This window comes from Phanerochaete carnosa (genome assembly GCF_000300595.1).
Source record: "Phanerochaete carnosa HHB-10118-sp unplaced genomic scaffold PHACAscaffold_5, whole genome shotgun sequence".
Taxonomy (NCBI): Eukaryota; Fungi; Basidiomycota; class Agaricomycetes; order Polyporales; family Phanerochaetaceae; genus Phanerochaete; species Phanerochaete carnosa.
This window is the reverse complement of record NW_006767632.1, coordinates 1,408,060-1,423,394: the sequence shown is the minus strand read 5'-3', so window position 1 is coordinate 1,423,394 and position 15,335 is coordinate 1,408,060. Positions and strand designations below refer to the sequence as shown.

At 53.9% G+C, this 15,335-nt stretch overlaps 6 protein-coding genes across 6 annotated transcripts; 2 read left to right on the top strand and 4 right to left on the bottom strand.

The window, feature by feature from the left end:
* Positions 1–941: 941 nt before the first annotated feature.
* On the bottom strand, positions 942–2,694 carry PHACADRAFT_256002 (uncharacterized protein). The gene is made up of 3 exons (XM_007395660.1): positions 2,042–2,694; positions 1,699–1,986; positions 942–1,646 (listed from the first exon to the last, which is right to left on the bottom strand). The coding sequence occupies exons 1-3, from the start codon at positions 2,366–2,368 to the stop codon at positions 1,116–1,118; spliced, it is 1,146 nt and encodes a 381-aa protein (XP_007395722.1). The 5' UTR covers positions 2,369–2,694; the 3' UTR covers positions 942–1,115.
* A 203-nt stretch (positions 2,695–2,897) lies between these two features.
* PHACADRAFT_255999 (uncharacterized protein) lies at positions 2,898–4,860 on the bottom strand. Its single transcript, XM_007395659.1, has 4 exons — positions 3,961–4,860; positions 3,616–3,903; positions 3,042–3,562; positions 2,898–2,974 (listed from the first exon to the last, which is right to left on the bottom strand). The coding sequence occupies exons 1-3, from the start codon at positions 4,285–4,287 to the stop codon at positions 3,044–3,046; spliced, it is 1,134 nt and encodes a 377-aa protein (XP_007395721.1). The 5' UTR covers positions 4,288–4,860; the 3' UTR covers positions 2,898–2,974; positions 3,042–3,043.
* Positions 4,861–5,192: 332 nt separating this feature from the next.
* Positions 5,193–8,001, top strand: PHACADRAFT_255998 (uncharacterized protein). Its single transcript, XM_007395658.1, has 13 exons — positions 5,193–5,614; positions 5,665–5,730; positions 5,788–5,905; positions 5,958–6,059; positions 6,117–6,378; positions 6,433–6,456; positions 6,514–6,590; positions 6,650–7,214; positions 7,268–7,302; positions 7,355–7,408; positions 7,470–7,491; positions 7,542–7,602; positions 7,657–8,001. The coding sequence occupies exons 1-13, from the start codon at positions 5,501–5,503 to the stop codon at positions 7,921–7,923; spliced, it is 1,767 nt and encodes a 588-aa protein (XP_007395720.1). The 5' UTR covers positions 5,193–5,500; the 3' UTR covers positions 7,924–8,001.
* Positions 8,002–8,148: 147 nt separating this feature from the next.
* On the bottom strand, positions 8,149–10,175 carry PHACADRAFT_255995 (uncharacterized protein). The gene is made up of 5 exons (XM_007395657.1): positions 9,827–10,175; positions 9,465–9,769; positions 9,001–9,355; positions 8,715–8,945; positions 8,149–8,661 (listed from the first exon to the last, which is right to left on the bottom strand). The coding sequence occupies exons 1-5, from the start codon at positions 9,973–9,975 to the stop codon at positions 8,349–8,351; spliced, it is 1,353 nt and encodes a 450-aa protein (XP_007395719.1). The 5' UTR covers positions 9,976–10,175; the 3' UTR covers positions 8,149–8,348.
* Positions 10,176–10,902: 727 nt separating this feature from the next.
* On the bottom strand, positions 10,903–12,940 carry PHACADRAFT_255994 (uncharacterized protein). The gene is made up of 2 exons (XM_007395656.1): positions 11,664–12,940; positions 10,903–11,601 (listed from the first exon to the last, which is right to left on the bottom strand). Exons 1-2 carry the CDS (start codon positions 12,220–12,222, stop codon positions 11,051–11,053), a joined length of 1,110 nt encoding a protein of 369 aa, XP_007395718.1. The 5' UTR covers positions 12,223–12,940; the 3' UTR covers positions 10,903–11,050.
* A 196-nt stretch (positions 12,941–13,136) lies between these two features.
* On the top strand, positions 13,137–15,301 carry PHACADRAFT_120746 (uncharacterized protein). Its single transcript, XM_007395655.1, has 8 exons — positions 13,137–13,562; positions 13,625–13,740; positions 13,794–13,801; positions 13,860–14,218; positions 14,272–14,801; positions 14,854–14,963; positions 15,018–15,072; positions 15,121–15,301. Exons 1-8 carry the CDS (start codon positions 13,442–13,444, stop codon positions 15,178–15,180), a joined length of 1,359 nt encoding a protein of 452 aa, XP_007395717.1. The 5' UTR covers positions 13,137–13,441; the 3' UTR covers positions 15,181–15,301.
* The last annotated feature ends 34 nt before the right edge of the window (positions 15,302–15,335 follow it).

The window sequence follows — 15,335 nt, the reverse complement described above, 5'->3', positions numbered from 1 at the left end:
GACTCTGAGGTGCGAACTCTCCGCCTGCATAGAAGTAAGTGCGGCGGTGGGGAGTGCCCACGGTTGTCGGCTGGGACGGAAGGCCACGGTGGACTGCGGCCTGTGCCTGCGTCAGGCCGAGCAGGAAGAGAGCAGCGCTGTTGAAGAAAGGTTGCATAGCTACTACTAATAGTGAGGCTGTCGTGTAGACGAATCTGGGAACGAGAAGACATCGACTGGAGGGTATCTATAAGAGCAGACACGCCTTCGGCCCGAGGAGTATTAGGGAAGTTCGTCACTTGAACTCGTGCCATTGCAGAATTCTAGGCTGTGTAACTTTTCGAGTTTCTGGCCATCGAAAGCTTTTGGCGAGTCGCATATCCACCGAACGGAGGCAGGATCGGTAGGTCGGCATGAGACCTTGTTCGGTTCAGGGTCGCGGGCGCGTCAGCAGTGAACATTATCTGACACAATTGTGGCTGCCGGGTGCGCGCGAGATGTTGCTGCAAGTTAGGTTGCGTGGAAGACCATGACGGTACTCGCCCCACGTAGATTTGAAACCTTAGACGACATGCTACTGTCTGTGCAATTGTGGTTAAGAGCTATTCATCTCACCGAGAAAACAATAGAGTCCGAGTAAGCACAGTTCAGTGAAGCGTCCGCCAGGGAAGGGAGGGAGATACGCGTCACGGGCAATTGAAGTGGCACGGCGCTTGAGTGTCATATAAGGGAATTGACCGGGGTGCCTGGACTCTGAGCTGGCCTCGTTCAGCGATGGGCTTCTCGTCCATCCCACGTGATTCAACGACCCTGTATCATGACCAATGCTCGCACGTTCAGGGTGCCGCAACCTTGGCACGGCTGCACACGGTAATTTCATCGGCTGACGTCAAGCCCAGCCGTCCTATTCCCGTAATTTCACTGAAAGATCTGGCAGAGAAGTGATGAGCGAGCTGAGGAGGACGCAAAAAAATTTAATTCTCTCCCGTAGCAACTATTCTGATAGATGTCACAGTCAGAAGTTAGCTAGTATGAGACTCAAATTCAAGTGCAGAGTCTTTCAACGAACTTAACCGTGACTTGCGAGCATAATCTGTTTGACTTTGAATCATGCTAACGGCATTGAGTACAGAACTTTACTCGTGCGTTCCGGAGATCGTCTTTGCAAGCCACGGTTCAAGCACCTTCTCCGCTATCTCGATGTTATTCAACTCCATGAACATCATGTGCCCATTCCCCATGATCCCGACATCTTCCAGGTGCACATGATCCACGTTGACACCAGCCTGCTGTAGGTACGCCGCCGTGCAGTTGTCATATACTGCATGATAGCTTGCCTGGGACGTCACCATTAGCACCGGTATGTCCATCAGGTTCGCGAGCTTCCGTGGCGGGTTAGCGCCCTGCTGGAAGCAGGTGAAGTTGACGCTCGGGTCTGTGAAGACGATAGTCGGCTGGAGGTCGGACGGGGATGTAGCTGGCGGCGAGTAATTCAACGGGATGTTGGCAATGCCCCAGAAGTTGTCGGGGGAGGTGCCGATGACGGCGTCCATGAAGGGCGGGCCGGCGGGTTCAATCGCCAAAATGGCATGAACATTGGCGGGACTTGCGTCTGCCAGCACCCATCCTATAGGGCCGCCCTGCGAGTGGCTTAGTAGTACCACTGGCTGAACGATTGGTGAGTGTGGGAGCCAATAGTTATAAGGACAGCCCGCTCACTCCGGTCTTGTTGAACAGGTCTGCCGCTGCGGCTTGAATCTCCACTTGAGCCTGCGTGCCGTTGTTGAGAGACTGCACCATCGACTTGAAGAATTCGTCAAAAATGGGGTCACCCAGCGTTCCATTTCCAGGCCATTGGGTATGAAGAGCCGCTTGAGGCCAGAGGTTGAAGTCCTGTGGAGCTGTGAAGCGGGACTCGATGCTCTCTGTGTCCAGGAGGCTGACGTCTCCGTCAGTGCTCTCCGACCACGCCGACCGCCCACGAGAAGGCTGATCTATGACGTAAACCTGGCCATAGAGCCAGGATCAGAGCGCGCGCCTGGCAATGTAGCGCCCTACATACCTCCCAGCCCTTACTCATGAAATGATCCGCCCACCCGACGCGACCGTCGGGCGTGTTGAGGAAATTCGTGCCAGTCATTCCCATCCCATGCACCATAAGCAGTGGGAGAGGCTGGGTGACATTTGCTGGTACAAGGTGCTCAATGTACACCTGTCCGTGACTGATTACCGACGGACTCTGAGGTGCAAACTCTCCGCCTGCATAGAAGTAGGTGCGGCGGTGGAGAGTGCCGACAGTCGGCTGAGACGAGAGGCGGCGATGGACTGCAGCCTGCGCCTGCGTCAGGCTAAGCAGGAAGAGAGCGACGTTGCTGAAGAGAGATTTCATGATGAGACCGTCGTGTGGACGAAGCTGGGAACAAGAAGGCATCGACTAGAGGGTATATATACGAGCAAATACCTCTTCGGTCCGGGCGGTATTAGATCACTCGAACCATTATATAGCTCCGGGCTTGTGTAGCCTTGGTGTTGATATGCGCCCGTCTTGCGGGGTCATTAGTGAATGTAGCCGACCTAGTGAACGACAGCGGCGATGAGTAGCGCGCACAGCACCACAAGCGTACGACAGCAATTCGCATCACTGGGCGATGCAAAAGTTTGATAGTTACACTACGTGACTTTTCGAGTCTTTGACTGTCGAAAGCCTCTGGCAAGTTACATATCCACCAAACGGAGGCAACATGGTGAGGAACGAAACGAGCGAACGATGAGCAAGCGCGCGTGTTGGCGTCGGCGCTTCAGTCTGACGTAATTGTGGCCGAACGTGCGGCGATTCGAGGAAGCTGGCCGTAATTCGCCTCGCGCTACATACTTACGCTGCATAGCGCGTTTGAAGATGTTGAGCATGCGGTAGAAGTGTTAAAGGAAGTGCTCAGTGAGCTGAGGATAGAGCTGGACGGCGCAGGTACTAAAACATAACCTTCATCCGTAGCGACTACTCTGACAAACGTTACAATCAGAAATTTATGCTAACAGCAGTGAGAAAAGAGCTTTTCTCGTGCCTTCAGTGGATCGTCTTCGCAAGCCACGGTTCAAGCACCTTCTCCGCTATCTCAATATTGTTCAGCTCCATGAACATCATATGTCCGTTCCCCGTAATCCCGACGTCTTCCAGGTGCACATGATCCACGCTAACACCAGCCTGCTGCAGATACGCCGCCGTGCAGTTGTCGTATACCGCATGGTAACTTGCCTGGGACGTCACCATCAGCACTGGTATGTCCACCAGGTTTGCGAGCTTCCGTGGCGGGTTGGTGCCTTGCTGGAAGCAGGTAAAGCTGACGCTCGGGTCTGTGAAGACGACAGTCGGCTGGAGATCGGACGGGGAAGCCACTGGCGGAGAATAGCTTATCGAGATGTTGGTAACACCCCAGACATTGTCAGGGGCGGTGTCGAGGACGGCGTCCACGAACGGCGGGCCTCCAGGTTCAATCGCCAAAATGGCATGAACATTGGCGGGATTTGCGTCCGCGAGCACCCATCCCATAGGGCCACCCTGCGAGTGCGTCAGTAATACCACTGGCTGATCAATTGGTGAGTACAAGGGACCCTAGTTATAAGGAATAGTTCGCTCACTCCGGTCTTATTGAGCAGGTCTGTCGCTGCAGCTTGGAGCTCCACTTCGGACTGCGAAGTGCTGTTAAGGTACTGCACCATCGACTTGAAAAACTCGTCAAAGACGGGATCGCCGCGTGTCCCATTGCCGGGCCATTGGGTATGAAGAGCCGCTTGAGGCCAGAGATCAAAGTCCTGCGGAGCTGTGAAGTGGGCCGAGACAGTCTCTGTGTCCAGAAGGACAACATCTCCGTCAGTACTCTCCGACCAGGGCGACCGCCCACGAGAAGGCTGGTCGATGAGATAGACCTGGTGATAGAGCTTGGATCAGAGTATGTCTGCGATGCGGGCACTGTGGCGTCCTACCTCCCAGCCCTTGCTCATGAAATGATCTGCCCACCCAACGCGACCGTCGGGTGTGTTAAGGAAATTGGTAGCAGTCATTCCCATCCCGTGCACCATCAGCAGTGGGAGCGGCTGAGTGACCTTTTCTGGCACAAGGTGTTCGACATACACCTGTCCGTGACTGATTACTGATGGGCTTTGAGGCGCGAACTCTCCACCTGCATAGAAGTAGGTGCGGCGGTGAAAAGTGCCTACAGTCGGCTGAGATGGGATGCTGCGGCGGACTGCGGCCTGTGCCTGCGTCAGGCTGAGCAGGAAAAGAGCGACGTTGCTGAAAAGAGGTTTCATAGTGAGACCGTCGTGTGGACGAAGCTGGGAACAAGAAGACATCGCACAGAGGGTATATATACGAGTGGACACGTCTTCGGCCCGGGCGGTATTGGGGAAGTCCGTCACTTGAACTCGGGTCATTGTAGAACTCCAGGCTCGTGCAGTCTTGGTGCTGAAATACACCCGTTCTGTGGAGTCGTTAGTGAATGCTACCAACAGTGAACGCCACTAGCCGAGCAATATCAAAGTTTGAGAGCTACGCTACTTGACTTTTCAAGTAGTATCTAGCTGTCGAAAGCTTTTGGCGAATCGCATATTCACTGAACGGAGGCAGTTTGAAAATTGGTTGTTCGACATGAGTGCATGAGTCCTTGTCCGTTCCAGCGTCAGAAGCTAGCAATGTCTGTGAGCATAATTGCCCGCTGGAAGATCATGACGATCATGGCATGCGTGCCAGAACCAGGCCTAGGTCTACTCCGCCTACGCAGACTCTCTGAGACCTGAGGCGACATATTATTGTCTGTGCAATCTCTGCCAAGAGTTAAATCAACTCATCGAGCAAACAATAGACGCGACCAAAGCCGAGAGCCCACTAGTACTAAGGAAGTTGTGACTCGTCGTCGTTTGAGCAAGCATCGGATAAAGGAATTAACGGAGGTTGTGCGCGGTGATCTGTGATTTTCGCACGCGCAGGCTAGCTTCATTCAGCGACGAGCTTTTCATCCATCCCACATGATTCAACGGCCCTGCATCCTGACAAGTGCATACACGTTCAGGGTACAATTAATGACCTCGGTATGACTGTGCGCAGTAACTTCGTCGGCAACACTGACGTCAAGCCCGGGCCGTCCTAGTCCCATAAGCTCACTGTAATCGACTTCCGGTTCAGGAGGATACTACCAGACCTTAATTCTACGCTTTAGCTATAGGTATCCTTTCAACGGCCTATCCTGGGCTTTGAAAATACACACTGCGACTGGAGCTCAGCGCTCACTGGTACTCAGTGGTGATTCGGAGGTTCAACATCTAGTCATCCTTCCTTTTTTCCCTTCGTCTTTTCACATCTTCCTTGAGTCACCTCTACTCTTCACATATGTATATGAGGGCTGATGGCGCAGCTTCTCATTGACTTCTTCCGACAGCCTTGACGACCGCGGCGCCGATGAGCGCGTTATAAAAAAAAAGCACGGCGATTATAATCCGCAGTTGCTTGTCATCTTTCCCTACCGTCATGTGGAAAATGAAGCCTAGCATTGCGCTGTCTGTCCACTTCACTGTTCTGCTACTCACACTGTCATCTAGAGGTAGCTCCCCTGCGGGCAAGGAAACCTTCAGCTGGGTCACCGTATGGTTCGCTTGTCGTGCACTCCGCGCATCTGCTTACGCTTTTCTCAGCTTCCTGCAACCGCCAACCTGACCTGGACTCCGTGCTTTGACACCTTCCAATGCACCAAGCTCGCTGTAAGCCCCAGAAATTGGAAACGTCGGAAAATTCGGACTACTGACGGCTATCTCAAGCTTCCTCTGCAATATTCGGATCCAGAAGCTGGCGAGGCGCAGATTGCTCTAATCATGTCCCCATCGAACTACTCTTCAAATGATCCAAACTACCTAGGATCAGTTCTGTTTAATCCTGGTATGTTCGTCATTCATCGTACTAAGACCCAATCCCATTGAGACGATTCTAGGTGGGCCGGGTGGCTCTGGGGTCAGCTTTGTCCAAGAGTTAGGTCCCTACTTTCGCGCAGTGATAGGCCCTCAGTATGATCTCATCGGTTTTGATCCTCGCGGTATGCTTCGCCTGATGTCCCTAGACATTGCGGACAGATACTGAATCTTCCTTGAAGGGATCGGACAAAGCACGCCGGTGCTGTCGCTCTTCAAGTCCCCGCCGGAAGCTTTGGAGTTCTACTCTACCTACCCGCAGAATGTGAACGAATCTATATCGTCATTCGGCCGCTTTTATGCCCAGGCCAACATTCTTGGGAAGCTCGCGGTAGACAGATACCCGACCATCGCAGAGTCTGTGTCAACCGCAGCCGTCGCAACCGATATGCTCAACATCGCCAAGGCGCTTGGACAAGACAAGGTTAACTACTGGGGCGTATCGTGAGTGTTGGATGAGTATCTCGACAGTCCGTTCTTGGCTTACCGGTTCTATAGTTATGGGTCTATACTGGGCGCAACGTAAGTCGCGCATTCTCATGGAGATCCAACTCAGGACATGTGTCTCATGTTAAACAGGTTCGCCGCAATGTTCCCGGACAATGTTGGTCGATTCATCATCGACGGTGTTTTCAACTCACATCAGTGGTATCAAGGTGCGCCCCAGTTTATTGGCCGTTATTATCAAATAACTCTGGTCTGATCCTTCAAATAGGCGACTGGTCAAGCTCCCTGCTCGATACTGACGATGCCTTGACGGCCGTTTATGACGCTTGTGTGGAAGCTGGGCCATCCCTCTGTGCACTCCACGACAAAAGCTCCGATCTCATACGCGCACGCGTCAACAAGCTCATCGATTCCCTGCACGTGGCACCGCTCGCCGTGTACGACGACAGCGATCCTTCGAATATCTCGTTCGGCGTCGCGGACTACACTGTGATCGTCCTGCAGATCTTCCAGATGCTGTACACGCCGTTCGCCTCCGGGCAAGTCATATTTGAGGCTCTCGCTGCGCTGGAGCAAGGCAACGCCTCGGCGATATGGCAAGGGTCTGTGACGATGGCGAACGACGTCGACCTTGCGACATGCAACTTCAACGCTTCTCAGCCATTCGTGGTCGGCTTTCTGGACATCAGCGCACCGATTGCCTGTGGTGATATCATTGCAGACGAGGACAGGGTGCGCACGTCTGATGAGGCGAAGTCGGATTATCAGAGGATGGCGGATGCGTCTTCGACGTTTGCAACGACATGGTATCCACTATCCGAGGGCAGATGCGCGTGAGTGGTGCTACTTCCGCAGTAGTGTTATCTCAGACTGACTTGGCGCGTAGTCAATGGCCCATCAAGGCGAAAGATGCCTTCAACGGTAGAGAATTTTGCTAGAGTAACACATAATGAAACCTGCTAATGTATCGCAGGATCATTCACTCAGAATACAAGCACCCCCATCCTCTTGATCACCAATACTCATGGTATGCATCTGGTACTCTCTATGTTGCATCGTGCTCAACAAGATCATCTCGCTCGCTCCAGATCCAGTGACCCCTATGGTTGGGTATGCCGTGTCTCGCTGCCTCTCCACCCGTATCTTAATCTATTTGGTAGCGCACTGAACATGTCTTCCGGTTTTACGGGCTCTATCGTCTTGCAGCAGAACTCCACAGGGGTGCGTACCATCTGCTTACGGCCGCAGCTGAATGTCTTCTGATGTGTGATCTAGCACACTTCCTTGTCCGGCTTCTCGACGTGCACAGCAGAGGCGATCCACGCCTACTTCGCTAATGGGACCTTACCAGCCGTCGGCACCCTCTGTCAGACCGATACGCGGATCTTCGAGAATCCTAGCAACTCGAGTGGCTATACCGGCGTCACCATTACCCCTTTGAAGCGGTCTGCCGAAGATTACAGTCTAGGGGAGGCTGCCCGGGCTTTGGCTGGGTCTAACTTCCTGGCCAAGAGTGCCGGCTTCTTTGGGAGACGGTGGTAGAGTATATACTGGCCTTAGGGTCATTATTAATTGAGCTCGTCAGTCGTTCCCTGGTATAGAATACCTTTGTGTGAGTACGGATAATATGGCCACGTGTTTACAAATTCGCCGCGAACGGACTTGCGTTGCATGTTTGATCGGTCAGTAATCACCTACCCTCGCAATGTCAAATGCGTTGGCAGCATGCAATGCCGCAACGTTCTTTACAACGATGCATTTAATATGCAGTAGAGAACCGTTGTTTCAAAGTAACTACAGCTACAACGGCTGCCTAAGCCTTTCCTCGCATGCGAGACATGGTGCTGCTTCAAAGATGTGTAAAAAAGGGGTAGAAGAGGTAAGCTAAAGAGTCCGAAAGGTCCGTGCAAAGCGAAAACACAGCGGTATAGACTATCACGAAAGTATGTCCAGATTTCCAGCATAGCTTAGAGCGCAAGGAAAGAGGCCGCTATGACAGCAACGCCGACGAGGGCGCTCGACGCGAGGGTGCGTCCCGCACCGTTGGACTTACCCGCCGCAGGCGAAGGAGACGCAGACGCGCTGGCGGAGGCAGAGGAAGCGGGAGCAGAGGACGATGGCGCTGAGCCAGCGCTGCTGCTGGGCGAGCCAGAGCCGGCGTTGTTGATGGCGGAGGTAATATCCATGGGGAACTTGATGGGGTTGCCACCAGCAGACATGTCAATAGCGCCGGTCGAACCAATGACATCGGGGTTCTCCGCGATGAGAGCTTGGGCGTACCTGAAAGAGCCGGGGTCAGAGAGCACACGGAGACAGGTAGTCGAGTAACTTACATGACGTTCTGCATAACGTACTCGTGCGACCAGTCGGGCATCTGCGCGAGATCGATGTTCTGACCCCACATGGAAGCCTGGAGGTTGCCCTGGGTCATGTTGTTGGTGTACGCAGCCATTGCGGACAGATCAGAGTTGTTCGCAACCATTGCGGGCATCATGCTCGCGACAGAGGTGTTGGCGTTGTTGGAAATGCTGGGAGGGTTGATGATGCCGAACATTCCCTTCTCGCTGTAGTCGTCGTGAGCATCAGTCAAGAACGATTATTGAAAACAGAGCAACATACCAGTGGGTTGGGGTGCCGCAGTAGTAGAAGACAGGGTTGGTGTCGTTGACAACCTGGTCGAAGGTGAAGCCCTGGTTCTGAGTGCCGGAGGCGAACGGCGCATCGCCGGTCTTGTTGCAAATCTCGAGCTCAGAGGACTTGGTGACCGTGTGGTTGTTCGCATTCCAGACGAAGTGAACAGTATCGCCGGGAGTTGCGTTAACTGCGAATGGGACAAAGCGAAGGACACCCTGAGTGGGCGCGACAATGACGGTGTGCGTTGTGCCAGAGCCAGAGCCGGAGCCAGAGCTGGAGCCGCCGGACGACGGAGTAGGCGTCCACATTGCTGGGGGCGCACCGTAGGAGGCAACACACTCTGCGGCAGCACATAGTCAGCATGAATTCCCAGAACGGAAAGCGTCGAGGTGTCCCCGCCACGCCGCCACATTGTGGCGCAGGAACAACCGCGGATAAATTTCACTCACGGTTCACACAGTCGTTGTAACCCTGTCCTCCCCAGCCGCTACTGCCAGAGCCGTAAGTCATCATAGAGCCCGCCGCGGAGACAGTCGCAGTGGCCATGCTATCCCAGGTGTTGCTGCTTGACGAGTAGTATCCGCCTACCGCCGCCGAGACGGTTGCAGTGGCCATGCTATCCCATGTGTCGCTGCTTGACGAATAATAGGACCCGCCGGCCGCAGCATAGCCCGTCGCCGCCGCAGCGTACGTCGCAGAGGCCGCGTAGTACGGGGAAGAGGACGTGGCATCGGCCGACTCAGTCGCCAATTGTCTGTTTTATTTTTTCTGCTGTCAGCATCGAGGGCACGAAGACGGTTGTAAAACTCACGAATAGAGCTCAGCAGTGTCCGATTCGATGACACCATATGGAGCAGAAACGGCAACCTCGTCTCCGCTGGAGCTGTCAGGTCGCGGGGCAGCGGATACCAAACCCGCCAAAAGCGCGGCAGCGCCGAGAACTGGTGCGATGAAAACCATGACTGGACGAAAAAGGGTTTATACAGAAGTGATAGAGAATAAAGACCGTTGTGTCGTCGACGAGCTGGGTCGGACTACGTAAAGCTTGAGACCCTCCTGGGGAAAACGCGGGTTGCTCTATCAAAGAGAAGGAACGTGGATGGCCGAGAATCAACTCGACACAAAGGATAGAGAACGAAACGGAGAGAGGAAGCAGGAGGAAAGGGAAGGATGAAGCGCATTCTACGCGCGAGGGGTACATATACGGTCGCCTGGTATCCAGACCTGTGTGCGAATTTTGCGAGTGTTGCTGGGTCGCCATGCAACCGATCAGACGAAATATCAAACGAACGAGCACATTTCCCCTCGGGGTTCGATGCTCCTTGAGGCGCAGCCAATCAGGGCCGTCCCTCGCCAACCCCTTTCCCTGCGGCGAGATTGCATTTCTGCTCGAAGTCAAGGCGAACTTGATTGGTCGTCTCTCAGATCTAGCTTCTTTGACACCCTCACCCTCACAACCGCTGCCATCTCGACTGCACCGCACACTTTTAGAACGCCTTCATATACGGAGCCATGCATCTCTCGCGCGTCTGCCCCTTCGTCCATATCGCCCAAGATTTGTCCAGGGTGAAATCTTCTGCCTGCAGTCCCTCTTCTCTGGTTGCTAGGTGCCGCACCTCGGTGGAAACGAGCCTAGTCGATTGCCGGCGGTTGGGGGCTTCCCACCAGTGTTCGTCACGCTGTGCACCCGGTGTCCACATCTTGTCGGACAGTCAACCTACGGTGGCAGATGCGCCATCTCAAGCCAGCATCGCCAACAGATGCGTACAGGTCCCAGAAGATGTGCTGTCATTACAACCCTGTGACAACGTGACAGCTCGGGTAACACCACCACACCATCCGGTGCGCGAGACATTGGCATGCGACTACCATCAGGTCATCATGTAGAATTTCTGCAACGGGAACAACGGGGACCGAGAACAAGGTGTGGATAGATAGGTCGCAAGTCTACATACACGGCGTGTAAAGTAATAGTTGTCCATGCATGTAAGGGAGTGCAAATACCGGTACAAGTACAACAAATAACATAACGGTATCATGGCCGAGTCCTAGGTCTCACGCTAGAAGGCAGCCCGACCGCATTTGGACGCCTACCAACGCTCTTTAAGCTGGCAACCGGGCGTACGTTCGTTACAAGCCTCGGCTCGGGCAGCTCGGCCAGCGGAGGAGAGGAGACGGACTCCAGAAGGGCCGTGTCATCATCCACTCGCTTGTACGCAGCGTGTCTAGGGTGAGGTGTATCTACGAAACGGATCGTGGGTATTCGTTTCGTTACTTTCGCATCACGAAGCTCTCGCAGCTTCTGCGTAGCCCGCGACGCTGATGCGGCCGACTCCGCGTCCACCTCCTTCCTCGCTATCGAGCCTGCGCCGGCGCGAGCAGGTGTTGCTATACGTTTGGCTGTCTTGGGCTCAGCAGGGGTCTGCTTGGCCCGCTCGTCAGACCCGGCGGAGCGGGCCGCAGCACGAACACCTCGTTCCCTCTCGCTAAATAGCCAATCCGGGAGGTCTGACGGCTGGCGAGCCTTCTCGATGTGATATGACTTGATAGCTCTTGTCAGCCGAGATTCTTCGCCCGGTGGGGTGACTACAAATTGAGAAATTAGCTCAGTCAAATTGCTGCATCCGTGTGCGGATATGTTCCCGTACCTTCCCCGGAGCTAACCTCAATGTTCGCTTCCCATGCTCGACTCACGCTCACGGACAGACCGCCCGCAGCAGCTGCGACACGGCTCCACAGAGAAGTGCCAAAACCAGGAGCGGGCTTTGTCCCCCCTTTGGGTTCGGGAGTGTCCTTGTCCGCACTGTCCTCGAGGCTTGTGAGACTCGTATCTGAGGAGGCGGAGCTGGGCCATGAATTCGTGTGCGTGGTTGAATACGAGCTTCCGGACGACGCGCTCGAGATCGATGCTGCAGATTCGTTGCGGCGTTCGTACAACTCCATCTTGTTCGGCTTCGTGGAGTTCAGGGACAAGAGAGGCAGAGGCGGCAAGGGTGGTAATGCATCGATGCGTGTACGATCTGCGGTTCGCTCAATTGCGTAAGGACTCCGAGGGAGGTTTGTCAAAGACCGCTGCGTCCGCAAGCGGCCAGACTGCGGGAGTGGCTGGGGTGTAGAACGACCATTTAATTGTGTTCGGTCCGCGGCTGCGCTGCTTGGTCGGGGCGACACTACGGCTTGCGGGCCCGTTGCACTTAGTGTGCGCATACGGGGGGAGGGGCTGGAAGGGAGGCCAATGCGAGCGTTAGGGCGAGTAGGAAGAGTCATGATGATGTCAGATGATAGAAATACAACAGACTGGGGGAAAGCAGCGTGGTGCACAGTCCTGCTGGCCGAAAGAGTGGAATGTGCACCCAGTGCAAGAAAGAACAGACAAGAGATTAGGAGAAGGACGAATGATACGCTAGGAATCCGCGGAGGGCGATCGAAAACCAATGTTGCCCGGGACGGCGCGCGGAGGCGACGGAGATGGTGATATATACTTGGTTATGTGATTATATCCTGCTGCGAGAGACCCTAAACGCGACCTAACGACGATAGTCCGCCCGTTGCCATCAACCATGAACTCACGACAGTCTGCTCGATATCGTGAGATACTGACATAACGGACCCGGTGCCCGAAGATCGTATAAGCATAGTAAGCGTGGTATTTCTAGTCCTCTAGTCTTGAATGTTGGTCTCTGGTTTGCAATAAACCTAGGGAGTCTTCCGGCGACCAGTTAATCTGAGAAAGCATGTAGATGTACTCGTCGAATGCGGGACCGTGCGGATCTGTCTGTATTAGTTTCTAACATACATTTGACAAGCTCTAGTATACGCGGACTCGTACCGCAGGTAATCTATCTGTCCGCCACTTGGCAGTTGACGACTATCACAGCTGGTCAGTGATAGATGCAGGAACAAAGTACTTGGGGCTGTGTCTCGGATACCAGGATTCCAAGAGGCGAACAGTTGGGTTAATTTGATGAAAGCTTACACTAGTCCGCCTATGCACGATCGCTGGAGAGAGAAGTGTCGATGTGGTGGGCCAGTGTGAGCGGTCCTGGTCATCCTCAGAGCTGATGCCTCTAAGCGCCCAACAGTGATCTGTTCCTGCCTTTGTCCATTTGTTCAAAGCAGTGCGCCTCGTACGTGCACGCCTCCGAGGTCTTTTATTGCATCTTCAAATGGCCGTCGTGTCCTCCTACGTTACAGGGCGTCGACAATGTGCTCGGGGTGCCAGCTCACTCTATCCCGAATTCATGACCGCACGACCGCGATGACGCCAGTCTTTGTAATTTTTGCCTGAATTCCGAATGCTCTGGGATCACAAAAAGCAGCTGTCACGCACTCTTCCTGCGCGCACGATCCTAAGCTCACTCTTCTATCTCTTGTTCTTGTGACGCCTTATTCGACGTGCATATTCTCTTTTCAATCTCCTGCGGTTATGCTAGCTGCGCGTGCAACGAATGCTTTGCTCAAGTCTAAAGCTGGCCTGTCCACTAGCCTGCGCTTTGCTAGTACTGCTGCCGAGAAGGACAAGTATAAAATCGTCGTTGTCGGTGCAGGTGCGTTCGAGAGTTGACTGTAGTTGAATTGACGATGCTAAGTCTGGGATTGTCTGCTGTAGGTTCTGGAGGCTTGACTGTAGCCAACCAGATCTTCTACCGCTTCAAAGCAGCTGGGAAGCCTTTGAACGAGGGGGATATCGTTGTTGTGGATGGAGCTGACTCTCACTACTATCAGGTACGTGGCTAGCTTTCTGAGAGATCAGAGGTATGACAGCTTGGTTCACATAGCCAGGATGGTGGGTACCATACCGCGAACTACAGCTGTACTCTGTTCTAATGTACTTCGACTTCCAGGACGCTCGTCTCCTCAGGCCTCCTTCGCAAGGAGGACACCCGCAAAGATCTGTCTGGCCTCATCCCTCGACATCTTGCGCACATCAAGGACTACGTCAAGTCATTCCAGCCGGAGTCGAACTGCATCACTACTAACGCTGGCCGCAAGATCTCATACGACTCTCTGGTTGTCTCTGCCGGCTTGAAGACTAACTGGGACGGTATTGAAGGTCTTCCCAAGGCCCTCGCTGATCCCTCATCAGGTGTATCATCTATTTACTCTTACGACACATGCGACAAAGTCTGGCGGGATATTGAGGCATTGAGGTCCGGCAAAGCTGTATTCACTCAGCCGGCCGGTGTCATCAAGTGCGGTGGAGGTCAGTACTCTCCCTGACACTGGCAATACGAATCGACTCAACGTGACCCTCAGCTCCCCAAAAAATCTTGTGGATGGCCTGGGATCGCTTCCGGAAGACCGGCCGCGGTGATCAGATCAAGGTCGACTTCTACACGGCCACTCCAGCCATGTTTGCCGTCAAGAAGTACTCCGATGCTCTGAACCAGCTTCGTATTGAGCGTGGTGTCGGTGGCTTTTTCCAGCACAACTTGGTCAAGGTTGATACTGCGAACCGCAAGGCTACTTTTAAGAACGCTGCGGATAACTCAGATGTTACAGTTGACTATACTCTGCTCCATGCTACGCCGCCAATGGGCCCCATGGACTTCATCAAGGGTTCGCCAATTGCTGACGAAGCCGGCTGGGTAGCCGTCGACCCGGGCACTCTCCAGTCAACGAAGTTCAGCAACGTCTGGTCTCTTGGTGATGCCTCGAGCGCACCTACTTCCAAAACTGCCGCAGCCGTCACCTCTGAGGCCCCCATTCTGACGGAGAATTTGTTCACCGTCATGGATACCGGCAAGGTCAGCGGTGCCAGGTACGATGGCTACACTTCTTGCCCGGTATGTCCTCGATTCATACGCCGGCGGCTGGCCACTCACCCCGCCTTCACAGCTCCTTACTGGGTATGGCGAGCTGATGCTGGCCGAATTCAAATATGGCGCAGAGCCAAAAGAGACTTTTGGGCAATTCCCCTTCATTGGTGACCAGTCCAAGCCCAACCGGTGAGCCGTTCCGCGTCATATTGACCAGACAACAGCTCACACGACTTCTCTCAGACTCTTCTACCACTTCAAGAAGGACCTCTTCCCATGGGCATACTGGAATTTTATGGTGCGTTCATCTCGCAACACGCCACGAGCACGCGCTGACGAGACGTAGATCAAGGGCAAGTGGTTCGGTCCCTCCGGAACCTTCCGCCCCAAGTACTCCCCTCAATAAAATGCCCTTTCTTCGGAATGAAAGGATCCATAGTGAGGCGATACCATGCTTGATGTAATTTATAGGCGGACTCAATATAACTATCAATGTCTGTATTTTCGCCCTGAACATGAACGTTTCGGTGGCCTTGTTTAGGGTTAGGGTTACACGTGTCA

What these genes read in the sequence shown, in the direction of transcription:
- PHACADRAFT_256002 (XM_007395660.1), bottom strand. Translation starts at nt 2,368, where the DNA reads ATGAAATCTCTCTTCAGCAACGTCGCTCTCTTCCTGCTTAGCCTGACG. An exon ending in TCATGAGTAAGGGCTGGGAG is followed by an intron (nt 1,987 to 2,041) that starts GTATGTAGGGCG and finishes CTCTATGGCCAG; the next exon opens with GTTTACGTCATAGATCAGCC. An exon ending in ACCTGTTCAACAAGACCGGA is followed by an intron (nt 1,647 to 1,698) that starts GTGAGCGGGCTG and finishes CCAATCGTTCAG; the next exon opens with CCAGTGGTACTACTAAGCCA.
- PHACADRAFT_255999 (XM_007395659.1), bottom strand. Translation starts at nt 4,287, where the DNA reads ATGAAACCTCTTTTCAGCAACGTCGCTCTTTTCCTGCTCAGCCTGACG. An exon ending in TCATGAGCAAGGGCTGGGAG is followed by an intron (nt 3,904 to 3,960) that starts GTAGGACGCCAC and finishes CTCTATCACCAG; the next exon opens with GTCTATCTCATCGACCAGCC. An exon ending in ACCTGCTCAATAAGACCGGA is followed by an intron (nt 3,563 to 3,615) that starts GTGAGCGAACTA and finishes CCAATTGATCAG; the next exon opens with CCAGTGGTATTACTGACGCA.
- PHACADRAFT_255998 (XM_007395658.1), top strand. Translation starts at nt 5,501, where the DNA reads ATGTGGAAAATGAAGCCTAGCATTGCGCTGTCTGTCCACTTCACTGTT. An exon ending in CTCACATCAGTGGTATCAAG is followed by an intron (nt 6,591 to 6,649) that starts GTGCGCCCCAGT and finishes TCCTTCAAATAG; the next exon opens with GCGACTGGTCAAGCTCCCTG. An exon ending in CCAGTGACCCCTATGGTTGG is followed by an intron (nt 7,492 to 7,541) that starts GTATGCCGTGTC and finishes TCTATTTGGTAG; the next exon opens with CGCACTGAACATGTCTTCCG.
- PHACADRAFT_255995 (XM_007395657.1), bottom strand. Translation starts at nt 9,975, where the DNA reads ATGGTTTTCATCGCACCAGTTCTCGGCGCTGCCGCGCTTTTGGCGGGT. An exon ending in TGCGGCACCCCAACCCACTG is followed by an intron (nt 8,946 to 9,000) that starts GTATGTTGCTCT and finishes CGACGACTACAG; the next exon opens with CGAGAAGGGAATGTTCGGCA. An exon ending in TACGTTATGCAGAACGTCAT is followed by an intron (nt 8,662 to 8,714) that starts GTAAGTTACTCG and finishes CGGCTCTTTCAG; the next exon opens with GTACGCCCAAGCTCTCATCG.
- PHACADRAFT_255994 (XM_007395656.1), bottom strand. Translation starts at nt 12,222, where the DNA reads ATGCGCACACTAAGTGCAACGGGCCCGCAAGCCGTAGTGTCGCCCCGA. An exon ending in TGAGGTTAGCTCCGGGGAAG is followed by an intron (nt 11,602 to 11,663) that starts GTACGGGAACAT and finishes CTCAATTTGTAG; the next exon opens with TCACCCCACCGGGCGAAGAA.
- PHACADRAFT_120746 (XM_007395655.1), top strand. Translation starts at nt 13,442, where the DNA reads ATGCTAGCTGCGCGTGCAACGAATGCTTTGCTCAAGTCTAAAGCTGGC. An exon ending in AATCGTCGTTGTCGGTGCAG is followed by an intron (nt 13,563 to 13,624) that starts GTGCGTTCGAGA and finishes TGTCTGCTGTAG; the next exon opens with GTTCTGGAGGCTTGACTGTA. An exon ending in ATGGCTACACTTCTTGCCCG is followed by an intron (nt 14,802 to 14,853) that starts GTATGTCCTCGA and finishes CCGCCTTCACAG; the next exon opens with CTCCTTACTGGGTATGGCGA.